We start from the raw sequence: 17,093 nt of genomic DNA, 5'->3' as shown, positions 1-17,093 counted from the left end.
TATTGCCCCCACTACCTCCACTCCCATCAGTCTGCAGCATGCCTGCAGCATGGCTTACACGGCTCTACCTCAGCCTCATGGCTATAGACAGGATCGCTGCCTTTAACCTGGATGTCAAGAACACTATCATTAAGGATGGGGAGAAGGAAAGCTTCTTTGGATTCTCGGTCGCCCTACACAAGCAGTTGAGACCCGAACCCCTAAGTTGGTAAGTGCTGAGTGTTCTATCGCCCGACCTGCAAAGTTCTAAGCCACCGATCTGATGCTGTCTCATCAGGGCAGCATGCTATAGCTCATACCCTGATGCTATCCTAATCCATCACTCGCAAAGGACTAGCCTGGGTGGCCACCTCCTTGGAGATGTATATCTATTGCCTTGTACAGTAATGCTGAGTAAATCACAGAGAGCCCCTTCAGAGCTTCTGGGGTTAATACTAACCCTCTCAGTGCTTTGTGGGGCTGCACTCTGTCAATCAAAGCGTTAAATTTACTATCATTTGAACAATCCTTTCCTTTTTGGATCATACACCTTTTGAGCAGTGCCAAGAAGTCTCGCACAGGGCACCTTCTTCCTCTCTCTCATCCTTCCCTGGTTTATTTTAAGCTTGGGATGTTTACAATCAGGTTATGAGTCTGAATGACATTGTGGAGCTTTGACTATTTCAGAATGGTTGGTAACATCCTGATAATATTTACACTGGCAGACTGACCAGTAACTGATTGCAGGATAATGAATTATTCATATGTCTGTCCAAATAACTTAACTGCCTGGTGCCTGGAGCAATATATATATATATATATATATATATATATATATATATATATATATATTTTTTTTTTTTTTTTTCATGGAGAACAAGAACATTTCTAGCTGTCACATAATTGTTTCTAATGATCAATTAGCCTTTTAAATTTAAACTTGGATTGTTTAGGTTTAGGTACCCAATTCTAGCAGAATTGTAGCTACAAAAACTTGACACAAAGTACACTTTTAGAATCCACACTTCCATGTCTTATAATATTGAGATCAACTCTAAAACCAACTAAAGGCCATGTCAAAAGACAAATGGACTGTGGGCCATTATGTTACCGAAATTAAATGCTTTAAACATTAATTAATATTTGGTATGGAGAGTGGGAAGTTACATGTAGTTGAGTACATCAACTAAGACACAGTTTTAATTTTGAGCATTGTCCTCATGAACTTTTAATGATTTAATGCTCATTTTCCACTGTTTGGTACAACAAATTTGCCAACGATTTATAAATAATAACTGTCCTTTAGTCAAAGTTGATTCCTTTTATTGGGCCAGCACTGAAACACATGTACAGACAGTAATGCTACAGATCCTTTAAGGACTTCAGAGGTCTCTTCTTGGAATGGAGATAGAATGAAGAATCTGAAGGAGAGTCATGTAGCGTTACATTTTGCTTTGACCTAATAAAACAGTATCAGCCTTGAAAACTCTATTTTCTCAAATATAACGTTCATTGATGTCTACTCAATGTGGTATCACAAGAATTCCTCACGAGGAATCCAACAGATTTCTTGAAGGAGTCTTGAGTGTTCGCTGTAGCATCATAGAAATCTTAGCAATACTTAAGCTCCTGGATTTGACTAGATGTCTGGTTCTCAGGGCTACTGCTCAGTTCCTTAATAAAGTGCAATTTAGTCTTATGCCTTATTTCAAGGAGGGTATTTTTCATAATATAATATGATGGACATCAGTTTTATACACGGTAGCTATGAGACCCTCAGAACACCACAGATACTTGCAGACAGCAGAACTGTCCTGAGACGCAGGTGTCACTGCACACATAAGGATGTTGGGGAATCAGACTTACCTGTTACTATATTGATTACCTTATAACCCATCTGCTCCCAATTGCCCTTTTGTTTTATAGAATCACATTTAAAGTATAATTATAGTGTGTGCAGAATAAAACATATTTATGTGGATCAACCTGATGAGTAAAGTTCTAGTAGGTGTCCAGTGCCCAGACAAGACCAGTTTAACCCAAACTCTGGATCTGAAATTCTCTGGAGGAAATGTGCATTTTTTAATATGTTAGTCATTTCACCCAATCACATTAAGAGGATTTAAGGATCTTGTTCGTTGTTCTAAGTATCTTCTACATTTTCCTTTTTGAGAAATAGCTTTATCTCTGCCTTCCTCTGATCTTCCTCATTATGACTCATACCGAAACGACTTGGTTAGTGGTACAAATCTGCGTTCCTAGCTGGAATTCAGATATTTTCAAGTATAATTTAGAAAAGTAGAAAAGTTTTTTCCACATGTAATTTCATTGATGATAATCATGATCAAGCAGTTGGATTTAGTACATAGAGTTTGCTGTCCTCTCCATCAGAATTAGTCATGGGGACATGAGTAAAATGTTTCTTGTTTAATGTGGCTACAAGTGTCTCAACACACTCTTTACCCTCTCAAAATATCATTAAAGGATATAAACCCGGGATAAACATGACGCTTGGTGTTACTATGTCTGTAGTGGTAACGTTATATGTGGCCTGCCAGCTGTCCTTCAATATATAGTTCCTTCCTGGTGTGGTGACTTCTCTGCTGGAGCCTGAAGAAGGGTTAAAGGACACCAGAAGACTTTGTTAGTTTTAGCTAAATACTGTACAACTGTAATAAAAAGGTGTTGTGTACAAGCTGGAGCGTACGGGACAAGGACAAATGCCTGACTCCACAGTCTCCTCCAGAGATCATTTTTTCCCAGTAAAAGCTAAACATAGAGTGGTTAAACATTTATTGTTTTTTCTCAGCAGCAAGTTGTTTGTTGATTCACTAAAACCAGAGCGTTGTGTTTTTACCCTTGAATTACCAAAACTGAGCTTATTGGATGTGTCCAATGACAATATATTGGTTTTTGTAGGCTATAAGCAAGAGACACATGTTGTGTGTTTCTGCATATGGCCATCCGCAGATTTTTTATTGTTTTTTTTTTTGCAAGGTGGGAAAAAAAGCACTTTTTTCACTTAAATTGTGCAAACTCATTACTCCATATATGGGCAGCGTATATTTTCACAAATAAAAATCCACCTATGAAAATGAAGTATATGTGCAAAAGTGTGGTATGTTTGAAAGCTTATGTGCAAAAAAATGAGAGGCCACTATAGATGAAGTTCCATCTTACCTAAACAGTATTTCGAATGAGAATATTTGAAGTATAAAGAATACGTGTACGTTGTGTTAACACATAACGTGTATGTTTTTCTTGTATGCTGGAAGGCTGTTTAGGCAACATAGGCTTCCACATCCTTAAGTTCTTCTAGATTAGCCGTAGCTGGCATGTCACATCTGCCGTGAAACTGCAATTCCCACAATGCTAAACTAGTCTGTCTCTTTACGAATGCTGCTCAAGAATTATAGGAGCTGTAGGTCTGTTGACTACCCCTGTTGTATGTGGAGATAAACAAAAAGGGATGATAAGGCTGAGCATTTTTGCTTCTGCAAGAGTTCCTCCTGAGAAGAGTCAGTACTATTGTGCACAGCAAGTTCTCAGATATGTCCAATGTGTCTTCTGACTGAGAGGCACGTCACAGAGATGGCACTTCGGCCTTTGTATTGTGCTGACCACATTCATGGCTTATACCTTAATGTCATGAACACGTGTGTCCACATGCCTTGTCCATAGGATGATCACATGAGCAGAGGACAAGCAGAAGTCATTCGTGCTTATGAAAATGTCCACCCCAGTGCCTTTTCTGTCTATCGCTGCATGTCAGCCATTGTTTCCAGGACACATATACATTGCACATGTACAGAGCAGCACATATACAGAGCAGCCCTGAAGCTGGATTTATAAACTCACAGAAGGAAATCTGTTATATATCCCGCATTCTGTAGGGTAGCACGTTTACATGTGCTTTTAGTAGCATGTGGAAAAAAATGACCAACATGGTCACCCTATCTGTAAATGACAGAATCAATGGAAGTTATGTGGACGTTGCATTGTTAACAACATGAGTCGCAGCATATGTACGATGCAGAGGAAACGTCGGATTGCCTTATGGAGTCACAAGCAAATTTTTCCCCTAAGTGGCAAAATCCAAAAAATAGCTTAATTGGAGTTTTATTTTGCTTTCTTTTGGATCAAAAGCAGAAAGGATAGATAGAAGGGTTGAACTTGATGGACTTTTTTCAACCTAAATTACTATATTACTATGACCTCTAAAAAATCAAAATAATGCACCGTATGGGCGGCAGCACAATATTATAAATGTAACGTGACTTTAGTAATAATGTTAAAACATCTCATAGAATTTATCCAAAGACCGCATTCAAGAACAGACAAAACAAAGCCACAGGAATCCTGTTTAAAATGGCCCCCTATGCCTAATAAGGGTAAGCGTTCATTTCAGTCTCCCTGGATTATAGTCTGTGTCTGTACTTGTTTGCTTCTTCATAATGTGTGTGTGTATATATATATATATATATATATACTTTAAATATAAACAGTCATTTCCCTTTATAAGCAATATTGTGGTATCTTCAAGTAAACCAAGACAAACTGTGGCCGGGAATAACCTACTGTCTTTAAGTCTGATACAAATACTTAAATGGATTTCACAAAGTACAAGAAGGACGTTTATTTAAAAGGAGGAGAAATGTTAAAATAAGTGATCATACTCTAAAACCAGAGGGTCATAGGTTTTGAGAGGGTGGTAGATAAATGGAAGAGTCTCCCATCCGAGGTTATAGAGGCTAATACGGTGGGGGAATTTAAAAACGCATAGGGTAGGCATACAGCTATCCTGAATCTAACTTTCCAGCTAAAATGGGCAGACTAGAAGAGCCGAATTGTTCTCATCTGCCGTCAAATTCTACGCATAGGTTATTACACATGCGGGTAAAGTAGATGTGGGCCCATACGTTAGTAAAAATACATGCGCATAACTGAGGACCTGTAGCCGCCATCCCTTTTGAACGTGGTTTATCCAAAGAAGGGGGTGTATAGAGTTTGCTGATGTCCATCAACATGGGAAATTCATTCATTAGAACGATTTTCTCAGCCTCTGAACATTCCATAAAAGAATATTGTCATCGAGGCACTAAACATTTGCTATTCCCAGCAGGGTGGAACTATCGCAATCATAAAGCATTGCCACAAATATGTATGCGAGAGGGAAGGCTATGTGTGTGAGAAAGCGAAAACCTCTGTAAGAAAAACATTTTGTCAAATATATGTTATCAAATATAACAATGTTAATGTCTGTAATGTTACAGACCATGAAACCATGGAGCTCTCTTAATTTGTTGGCATTTCAGTAGCTCTGTAATTATTAATGTCTTCCTGTAAACATTATACACACATATATGTCTACATGCGAATGTATATTAAGGGAGTGTGTAAAGAGGGCTTATGTGCGGCTCATGATTTATCCAAGACAAAATAAGACCTTTAATGGCACATTCATAGTGCAGGGATGGGTTGGGCGTCCAATTTGACTGTAACACTTGTTTCTGTGTTGGGACCTTGGGTACATGCTTTAGACTGAATGAAATGGTCCAGAAAGCCCCAGTGCCTTTCTTGTTCAGTTTGTTGGCTAAACAATGAGGCTTGTTCTGGGGCATTTCCATATGTTTAAAGTGCAGCACTGTATTATATTTCTGGTTTGAGATATTTAACCTAAGGATCATATTGACCCCACAGGCCTAACGCCAACCTATGTGTAAAATCTGTACCAACATGTCTGTTACAGTTGTAACAGTAGGTGTTCACAGGCAGCGGTGGGTGTTTACAGTTAGTGGTAGGTGTTCACAGGCAGCGGTGGGTGTTTACAGTTAGTGGTAGGTGTTCACAGGCAGCGGTGGGTGTTTACAGTTAGCGGTGGTTGTTTACAGTTAGCGGTGGGTGTTTACAGTTAGTGGTGGGTGTTTACAGTTAGCGGTGGGTGTTCACAGGCAGCGGTGGGTGTTCACAGATCAGGCCCTCTCCAGTATGATTTCAAGTAGCTGGTTGTGTGAAATGACTAAACTAAGCTGACCACATTATGTCACTTAAATAATGTATTGTGGGGACTGGATCTTAGTTAGTCTCTCTCAGAGGGATCTAATCCATTGGGAGAATCACTGAAATGCAGGGCCAGGTCTGCCTTAGACAATTCGAGCCATGCAGGAATGTGTGATGTTGCCTATTATAAATAAATAGGCAACATGGCTACAAGGTTACAACTCCTATCATGCCCAGTTCAGCTAATGATAGGAGTTGTAACCTTCAAAAGCAGGTGACCCTAGTTTGTAAAACGGGTGCCATATATTGAAGTGTAAAGCATTTCTACGTAGAGTGTGTTTCTTTAGCATGACTTTAATCCTTTCTTATGTGTGCATACCCTGACATATGGGTTTCCCTGTATAATATATAAGGTGTAGTAAATTCAGCAAAACTACAAATTTGGCATTTGATGGGGAACATCGTGTCCCGACCCCACATGCTGAGGTTTAGGCCTGACTTTGCAGCAGCAGAACTTATACCATCCTCCCCATCATACCAAAGAACATAACCTAACATGCCGAGTGATACCAGAGCTTTGGAAAAAGAAAGGCAAACACTGAGGTTACAGAAGTTTTAAACACACCAATGAAACAGGACACTTTGATGTTAACATAACATATTGTTTGGCATTTCAGTTCCAGTAAGATAGCTCTAATATTGATACATTCTCTACACTAGGCAAAACATCACACTACATTCTTTATAGAAAATAAAAGCTTTTGCAAAGCGCAGAAGCATGCAAAAGACCCATGCAAGATGTAGTTCAGTGCTTGGCTTCTTACTGTAAATATTTAATAATATAAAACATTTATGTTTCTTGTTTTTTATTACGTTGTCTGTTTTATTTTTCCAATAACTTTGAAGTTGTCAGCAACTTAAATACCAATTTCTAGTTAATATTTAAATATTTAAAGAAGCACTACTGTTTATTTTATTTCGTCTGTGTATTATTCTCTTCTACATTAATAACCCATCCTTGTATGGCTTTAATTGTCTGTCCTTTTCTCTGCTGTTTGGGATTGCTTCTGTACACATTACTGATGTCAGACATTATGCACAGTTTGCAGTTTTATGCTTCTGTGAAATAAACAAGAAACATGGACTAAATAGTTACAAATCCGATATCTCTAAATATCTCTATATAAAATATTTTATTATATAAGCCTAAAATTTCCAGTAGCGTTTCAAATATGCATCATGAAGGGTCAACCTTCCTAGTGCATGAAGGACTGTATCATGCATAATTAAATAATTTTGGTGACTTCCAAGAAATATTACAGTCTTGGACAGCGGGCATATCTGACACCTGCCATCACTCTATACAAACCTGATCTGCTGCTTCAAGTGAGCATCAAAACGTAATGCGAATATCCGGGAATTGGCCATGCTGACGTTAGGTGGCCGCTGGCCTTAAAGTGCCAGGGCCACCTTATTATCCATAGCCCAGTCCAGATCTATTATACTGTACAGGGACAACCAAGCCCTTGCAAGGGCAGCTTGCTGGAGTTGATTAATTATTATGTATTGGAAGGTTAGCAAAACCAAAACCTTCTATAAAATCCTGCTTTAGTGAATAAACCTGCAAGTGTTTGCCTGCGCATACAGATGGAGGGGAAACTGGTGAATCTCCTAGGAGTGTACACTTCATGGCTGCATTTTTCACGAGTGGCGAATTCTTTGATGTAAATGGATGTCGTTTCCTAGTTCTTATTAATTATTGGTAGATTTTGTACTTTTTAAATCCTAGGATTGGAATTCTGTAAAAACAATCTGTATGGTGTCAGTCAGTCAGTAAATCTATTGAGGGGAGAGCTGATTAATGTGATGGGGGAGGGTGTTTCATGAAATGGATACTTGCCATGAGTGACATTATTTTATTGTAGAATACACCAAGTTGTCCTTTGTTGTGTCATATGTCTTCATTCGCTATAGCAGTCAATGGCGTTTTTGTTAGTGGGTGCATTTCCCGCTATAAACCCATAGATTAGCTCATTATGATGACACAGTCCAGGCACAAGTAGCACTAATCCAATGCTGCTACAGCTGGCTCATTGTGTCGCACCCATCGGGGCAGGAACAAATCATTGGTAACCTCCATTTAAAACTACAGCTTTCATTTCCTCCCAGAAAATTTGGGGGCTACCTGTCAATGCTGGGACTGGGGGATTGGTTCCGGCTGCGATCTGTCGTATCCCCAAATCTGCAAGCACACCAGGATTGCATTACTGATAGGGACACAGATTTTTGACAATTACCTGCAAACGACAACACAACAGAAATAACAAAGGGTCTAAAAAGTGGCCAAAAAAGCCATCGGTTAAAATATTTTTCTGCCTGACATTGTTCTAAAAAGCAAACCAAGCCGCAAATTGTATGTGAATTATTCAACTTTGGGCCCTTCTGTGGGTCGTAAATAACAATATCAATAACCAGGGCCGGCCTTAGGGGTGTGCGACCTGTGCGACCGCACAGGGCGCCATGGTTGCAGGGGCGCCTGACCGGGACTTAGATTAAAGCATCGTTTTTTTTTTTTAAACTTTATTTAACATCATTGATGTTAAATAAAGTTTTTTTAAAAAAACCGATGCTTTAATCTAAGTCCCGGTCAGGGGCGCCGAGCGGTTGCTCGTGAAGTTCTCGGCAACCGCTCGGCGCCCCTTACTCTCCGTGACTCCGTCGCGGTGCCAGCATCTCATTTTGAGCGCCGGACTATACCGGCGCTCAACATGAAATGCCGGCAGAGCGAGAAGATGGATGCCTCCCGCTCTTACCGCAGGACTCCGGCAACAAGGTAAGTGTGGGGGGGGGGTAGTTTGAAGGGGCAGAGGGGGGGGTAGTTTGAAGGGGCAGAGGGGGGTAGTTTGAAGGGGCAGAGGGGGGGGTAGTTTGAAGGGGCAGAGGGGGGGGTAGTTTGAAGGGGCAGGGGGGGGTAGTTTGAAGGGGCAGAGGGGGGGGTAGTTTGAAGGGGCAGAGGGGGGGTAGTTTGAAGGGGCAGAGGGGGGGTAGTTTGAAGGGCAGAGGGGGGGGTAGTTTGAAGGGGCAGAGGGGGGGGTAGTTTGAAGGGGCAGGGGGGGGTAGTTTGAAGGGGCAGAGGGGGGGTAGTTTAAAGGGGCAGAGAGGGCGGGTAGTTTGAAGGGGGGTGGTGAGGGGGGGCGCCAGAGGAGTAGTCCGCACAGGGCGCCACAACGCCTAAGGCCGGCTCTGTCAATAACATTTTCTTGCAATTACAAATAATTGTTCCCTGCTAGCAGCCACGGCTCATTGTTGCGTCTTTACACTTTTGCCCTCTGACTCTGTTGACATGTGTATTCGTGCCTGGAAGGAGTTAAATAAACCTAAAAAACATAAGGCAGGTGCAGGAAGGGAGTGCTGGCCAAGTAGGGAATCCGGTTAATATTTTTAATTAAAATGCATTAAATAATTTCCAGAAGCATTCTTTAGTGGGAGCGGCAATGACCCTCCCTAGTTTAGGCTTAGCTGGGTCTCCGTTGCTTTATTGATTTTGGAAAGGGATATCCTTGTACGCAGAGTTAAGGGAAATTAAAACCAAAAGGAATTTTATTCAATGCCTTGTCACAATGAAATCTTCACGTGAAAATCATAAGGCTTATAGGGAACCAATTCTATAGCATATAGTAATATCAGCCACTGTATCGTATATATCAACAGAGGTTAATCCCTACATAATGTCTCCCATCCCCCCATACAAATCTGTCAGTAATTGGGTAGTAAATACCGCTTGAATAGGGTGATGTTGTCATTTCCCGATCACTGACAGTGGACATTCTCTGGATAATAAAACACACAATCCCTGCAAGACAAAAGATTTTTTTCCACCCCACCCCAGTACACTTGCTTCTGATAAAGAATACATAAGGACATGAATGCATTTCATCCATTCATATGCAATGCACTAAAGATAAAAACTATCTACATGTTCAACTATCTAGATTTCACAATTGGCTCTGGTACCGTTAGGCTCACTCCCTGGTAAGGTTCTTCCAGATAAGATTTTGGGTTTGTCCATGGACAAAACAGGACCCCTCTGTCTGAGGCTATTACACATCCTAGTTTTAAACAGGGCAGAAAGAAGTGTCTGCTATCAAGTGAAACACTCTAGAAAGAGGGTTTCAACAGATTTTTAGGATCACAGACCTGCAATTCACTAAGCTCCTACCCCGTGACAGTATATTTACCTATGTGACAACATAAAGAATTAATTACCAATACGTCATTCTTCCACACTAATATATTAGGTATGTGGTGTACAGTTATGGTAGATGTCCACATTTGTTGTCTTCATAGTGATGGGGCGGTGCCAGGTGATGGAGATTTGTGAGACCTTTATAGGGCCCATTAGAGGCCTAGAAAGATAAACATTTTATTTCACTCAAAATTATTGTTGAAACCGAATAAATTTTGTTATCAAATATTTGAGCCGAGAATATTTGAGAATTTTTTTTTAGAAAAACTCATTGACCAAAATCCGCTTTATAGCCTTCACATCTACTGCGGTAGATTAGGTTGTAAAAAGATTAGCTAAGGAAGTCTGCTTTTCTGATTGAATTATTTAAAAAGAGACCATAGGAATTGTTGGCTTTACCCCTTTTATGAGCGTCTTGCTGTCTGCTGCTGTACCAGTAAATATTGTATGAGGTGCTAAATATTTCGGATTAGGAAGTAGTATTTTTCTGACAATATGCTCCTTTTTCCAAAGTCCTTGCTCGTTGGTCTGTTTTTGTCAGCTAGACAGAATCTCATACCTGAGGAATTATTTTGGTTGTCGTAATTCAGATAAAACATATAGATGTCCTAAGTATGTCCCCTCCAGTGGAAATCCCCCCTGTAATTAATATTGAAGATATTGTTCCAGCAATAATATACAATGCTTCCTTAGTCATAGAATCCTATACCCTTTGGAAAGGTTTTCCTTAAAAGATGCTGTTCTACCTACCTTTTGTAACTAAGCAGAAAAACATTCCCACTACTGCTGAATGATGAATACTTTTCACAGGTATAATTCACTAATCATGCTCAGTTTGCCTTTATTAATCATTCTTAATGGAGATGCTTAGTTGTTGACTGACCCACGCATTCACTGATGAATAAAATTACAGATCTGCTAGGGTTTATTTGCATACTGGAATTTAGATTCTGTGAAATAGTGGGAGTGAACCTTTAATTTACAACGGGAAGAAATGTCAGCAAAAGCAGGGTAAGAGATAAGAAACAGTGTTTCATATGTTTTGTTGGAGTGACATTGAGACATTGGCGCACAAAGTGGACCTTAGGATACTGCAAGTTTTTATTATTTTTTGCAAGCATTTTTAAGAATTAACAAGCCACTTGTGAAAACGTTATTAAAATATATTGTAGAGAATTACTGTTGGATAAAGGCAGAACAGAATTTCTTTTTTTTCTTATGTATCTCCTTTGTGAAGTGAATTATGGTCACCATACCTGAAGTTTATCGTCAGGTTTTGTCAGCGTGAGATAATTTTGCCATATATGGTCTAGAAGCCAATAACCTGAATTTTAATATGCCATTATTTAAAAAAGGGGATAGTAAAAGGTCTTAGACCATTATATGAGAAAGTCCAAAGAGCACCATGCTACTTGGCTATGTAAAGAGAAGCTTGGACTACAAGCTGCTTGAGCAATGGGTAAGTGAATCATAGGGATTAGTGTGCTGATGAGTGGTCAATGCGCTCATCACTGGATAGGCTGTTGACAGCAGATCTTCCTTTGTCTGGACACTCAATAAATGATTCATGATGCTAAAACCAAATATTGATCAATGGGATCAGCCATTTGTCATACTGCCACCTGGTATGGGGCATAAATATTCCAGACTGCACTTCTTTGTATTTTCCCCCCACTATAATTGTATTCCTTAGTTTATTTGTACATACATCACAGATAATATTTTGGGATAACAGTAATACCAGGTGTGATCAATTGACCATTATTGTCTTTTCTTTGCAAAATGAGCCAAGCATGGGTACAAATATTAGTGAAACAATAACCTATTTTAGTATACTACAGCATAGTCCTCTTTAAAATAAAAATTCTGTTTTTTAAAATAAAAACAAAATAAAATATATTGAATGAAAACATGTGAATCCCATATACATTACATCGCATACCACCTAAATAACAGACGTTATTTAAGCAAACTACAGACCGTATGTTTCTGCACAGTATCAGTTTTTGTTTCATACGCTAATTACAGTATCCCTCTCATGTTTTATGTATTAACACATTAGAATTGTCTGCCCATGTACAGCTGCTCTGCTGTATTAGGGTTTTTTCATAGTCTCCAGCTCAGTGGGCGAGTGGGAGTTTTGCATCCACATGAATATGACCATAGCCTAATTGTAAAGTATATGAATGGTGATAATTCTGCTCCGTAAAATGCTTTATGTGGCCTTTACTGTCCCATTTATGGGACTTAATGTTGGTAAATATTTGATAAAACGTGGTGTAGATAAAAACCCCATACAAGGTTATGTATACGGGGCACACACAATGAGCTAACATTCGTTTCCATCCTCAGCTGCTCCAAAAACAGGCTTCATCTCCAGTGACCAAAGGGAAAAAATATGTTAGTATGAATTTACCATAGATGTTAAATTATTCTTTCTCTAGGGCAGTGTTTAATTTTGTTCACTTCTGCTAGGACATTATACTGATACAAATTAAACAGTGATCTTTACAGCAGAAGTAACAGACTGCAATTTTAGAATGGGTTGCTTTGTATGTTTCATTGACTTGTGTATTGAGAAATACGCAGGTGCTAGATTGTTAGAATACAGTTACCCGGCAGAAATAATCTTTCTTTGTCAAATACCAGCTTTCTTCCAGCTGTGAGTTTATTGTGTAGCTCCCCCAAAGCAGCATCCTCTAATATTATCCTCATCACAGACGCAAAACCTTGCCAAGATAGATAAACATGGAAAAATACCCTTGTTAATTGCACATTGCGTTCCAACCTCCCCCTCCAAACGGCCCTGGAGGGTGTGCAAGTATGAGGCTGGCAGCAGATGGAATTTGGGGAATTTGTGGCACTGCCAGGGGTTCCAGCCGTTGAGTGAGTTTGACGGAAAGCATCAACCATCTGAGAATAATTCTTTTGTTATCTGGGACACCTACACTGAGAGTGTTTCCAGTCTCAGCTTACCACAAAAGATTTGCATGTGTGAACATGTGCTTTTCTTGCAAGCCTTGAGACTTGCAGAATTGAATATTCTAGGTTTTATATATGGTGTATATATATATATATATATATATATATATATAGTATAAATACAGTGAAAGAAATAATGCATGAGTAAAATGCAAATCAATTTATAACTTATTTGAAAAGCGTTATTCTGGATTTTTTTGCTGTTATTCTATCTCTCACTGTTCAAATAAACCTGCCATTAAAATTATCGACTGATCATGTCTTTGTCAGTGGGCAAACGTACAAAATAATCAGGGGATCAAATAATTTGTTCCTTCACTGTATGTATATAGAGAGAGAGAGTGTACTGCTGGCACCATCACTAACATCATAAAAGTATTTTTTCACTGATTGAGTCAAAAAGGGGAATATCATCAATACATTCATACATGCATGGCTGTAGTCGATTACTTTTCCTTATAGTGTCAGAATGGAAAGTTAAAAATTCCACGGCTGTGGCCACACCTAACATTAATATATACAGGGTAAAAACACACACAGAAATACTCACATACATAGACAGACAGACTTACACAGAAAATATATTGTTAGTTACCAGGTCCCCGCGGAATGTTAAGTGGTCCAGTCACCAACAGAAACATTCCATTGCAGTCAGCTCCAACTGTAAATACCGACATCTCACCCTTTCTGACAGGTGCATGCAACATCACACACGTTTACAGACTTCTGATTTTTCCAGTTGTCCAAATTACACTAGACTTTGTATGAGGCATATGGATGTATGGATTGCTGGGGGGATGATTTGCCTACGTCACTATAATTAAATGGATAATACAGTTTTTGTGGGTCAAAAGATGGTGATTCACAGCTGGCGTGCCACTGGCCCTTCATGTCATGGTAGGGGATGGGTTCTTTTATGGTTCTATTAGGGTAAAGTGTCTTGTCTGAACTCACATAGGTGGAGCAATCAATGAGTAATGAGATTAACACGTTGGTGATTCCAGACGTCCATAATTCTTTGAGGGGAGACTTTCGTGGAATATGAGTACGTAACATGTCCGTACACCCACCCTTGTTTTAGCCTTCACATCTCTGCAAATTGGGGCTACAAATTTAGATCGTTTTATTACTTGATCCCTGTTAACTCATGTCAGAAACCAAAAAATAATAAATGCATGCCAAAAATGCTCTCCTTTTATTTTGGTTTTAAATGGTTCAGTGTGGCCCCTGAATGGCACCTCTTTTTGTAATAAAATCTAGCCTGAAAGTTGGGATAATTCCATCATATAATTCATCAACTATGCGTGGAAGCAAAGGGTTATATTTATAAAGACCAAAGCCTAAGGTAAGAAACCATTAGAATATTCCCATTGATTACCCCTCATTTTAGAACTGCTCTCTGGAAATATGGCAAAAATGCGATAACATGGAGAGTACCAACCTAAACTCACCATTGAAAGACAGCCGCTTAGTGGCCTGTCATACGGTGCATCTCGGAAGCACCTGAAGTTTTGGTATTACAGAGGAAAAAATCTCGATCAACATTATCAGTCTGATCCTGCCATAAGGGCAGTCCAGAACTAAAATGCGAGGCAAATTTTCTTCTGCACGGGGGAACCAACAGCTCCAGAAGTATGTTTTAGCTTTCATGGACCTAGCCAGTGTGGTTGGTGGTCCCTCTAGGCACAAGAGAGCAGGAAGGTCCATGTCTTCGATTGTGGTGAGCCACAAGAGAACCCTTGAAGGATGCAATACCACGCAAATCTGAGATGAACTAACCAAGGACGGACAGCCGTTTAATAGCCTGTCAGCCTGTCCTACGGTATTCATAAAGAATGTGTTTCTATGCCCTGTCCTCCCTAAATGTTCTGAGTAGATTAATGTTTAGGGACTGGCAGCACCACAATGAATTTAAGCCAAATTGGGTGTTGTGTTATGATGTTATATTAAACTGAAAACTCACCCATGCTCATTTTTAATTATATCAACGCTACTGCAATTTCCTAACATAACTCACAGTAGACATTGTATGTCATCAACTGAATTTAATGGAAGCTGTTTTTAAGGATTAGCTGTATAGTTTGTATTGTTGGACACTTGTAGACAATGATAAATATGGTAACGTTCAGGGCTTGTTGGTTTTTGCATATTCTCTAGGCAGGTACTCAAAATCCGTACCCAACATGTCTCCAGACTCAAATTCCCATGAGTTTTTCCCTGATATATTAGAAATTGGCAGATACCCTACAGAAGCTGGAAATGAAACCTGCCAACTGTTTTCTAGATTTGTGTACATAGTCTTATTGTATATGTGTGTGATTTTATTAGCACTATACATCACTGCAAAGCATGTTTGGAGGTAATATAAACCAAACCTCCCAGCTCCCTTGGTGGTGTGGCAGGACAGGCCAACATAAAGGCCCAAAGTGCAACAATCCTGCATGACATTTACAAAGAAAAATAGCAAAGCAATCGGTTCTTCAGAGAGCTTTTATGAAGTTGGTAGATAATTTTTTCTGGGGCCCAGGTGAAAAAAAATGTAAGATACTGCCCCTACGAAAAAATTACTGCAGTTTTTCTGAAGTAATACTGCAGTTTTTTGGACATGAAAAAACTTTTACTGCAGTATTACTGCACATTTACTGCAGTTTTACTGCATTTGTACTTCACTGTACTGCACTTTTACTGCAGTTATTTTTTTACTGCATTTGTACTTCACTGTACTGCAGTTTTACTGCAGTTTTTTTGGTAAGGAAGTACAAATGCAATAAAGCTGCAGTACATTGAATTACAACTGTAGGTTTGCAATATATAAAAAAGTGCAGTAAAAGTGCAGTATTGCAGTTTTTTCATGTCCAAAAAACTGCAGTATTACTTCAGAAAAACTGCAGTAATTTTTTTGTAAGGGTGGGCTTGACTTTAATGACCAATCTACCCTTTAATTAGTATTAATTAAAATAAAGGGTTTGCTATTCAACTTGAATAACACCTAAATTAGCACCACTTAAAATAATACATCACATCAATGGAAAACAACTAATGCTAAGCAATTTGACAGGTTGCGCTATTAGGACATTTAACACTCTATACTATGTTTAGTATCCTTAAGACCTGTTTAAAGTATATATATACACAGAAGTGATGGGTTTAACTCCCATAATAGGGAATGGCATATCTGTGTTCAATTGGTTGTTTTTTTTTAATCTGCCCATGCTTTGCCATTTCAACCTCTAATGAGGGCCCATAAACATACCTGAGAACTTTTTGCCTCCGACTACCCAGAGCCTTCCCTTGCGGGACGTGGCCAGGACTACCCACTGACTTCGGCGGGCGGTCCCCTGACATCTGCTTGAAACACCCCTATTTCAAGAGAAAATGGGCGGGGAGCGGGGCGTGTCAAGACCCCGCAAACCGGAGGATTCGGGTCTTGAACCGGAGAAGCGGTGCTTCACCCGGCAATCCCGGAGAGTTCCCAGGTAGGCCCATAGATCACTAGGCACTATTGATGCCTTAATCTGCATCCTTTGGAAATCTATCATGCTGGACAGGATGCAGACCAGTCCACCAGACTGGGCTTTTAAATGTGCCAGAAATTATTCAGACAAATTTTTCGGTTCATTTTTGGCCCATTCGTTTGGGCAACAAATTCCGTTGCCTACATGTTCGTTTCCAACAAAAAAAGGGGGCATTTAGTCTCACTGTTGCACACTCTTTCAGACTCTTACTCTCTCACAATCCCATTTTCGTTTACTCTCATGCTCTCTGAATGTCTCCTTACCCTCTCTGCCGACCACTTCCGCTTCCGTGTCTCGCATCATCTTGTTCTGCATGTTCTTGTTCTCCTTCCTCCTTTCTTCTATCTTCGTCCACATATCCACGGACATAA

General features: G+C 39.6%; 1 protein-coding gene across 4 annotated transcripts in view; it reads left to right on the top strand.

Moving 5' to 3' along the window:
• ITGA7 (integrin subunit alpha 7) overlaps positions 1 to 17,093 on the top strand; it is a 63,954-nt gene continuing 46,861 nt past the window's right edge. For 2 of the 4 annotated variants that reach the window (XM_053455600.1, XM_053455603.1), the window contains exon 1: positions 1 to 208. In XM_053455600.1, the coding sequence (XP_053311575.1) occupies positions 39 to 208 (170 nt within the window). In that variant the 5' untranslated portion in view covers positions 1 to 38. The remainder of the gene's footprint in view (positions 209 to 17,093) is intronic. The other 2 variants (XM_053455601.1, XM_053455602.1) reach the window with 1 other exon arrangement.

This window comes from Spea bombifrons, chromosome 2 (assembly GCF_027358695.1).
Source record: "Spea bombifrons isolate aSpeBom1 chromosome 2, aSpeBom1.2.pri, whole genome shotgun sequence".
Classification (NCBI taxonomy): Eukaryota; Metazoa; Chordata; class Amphibia; order Anura; family Pelobatidae; genus Spea; species Spea bombifrons.
This window is presented reverse-complemented; position numbering and strand designations above follow the sequence as displayed.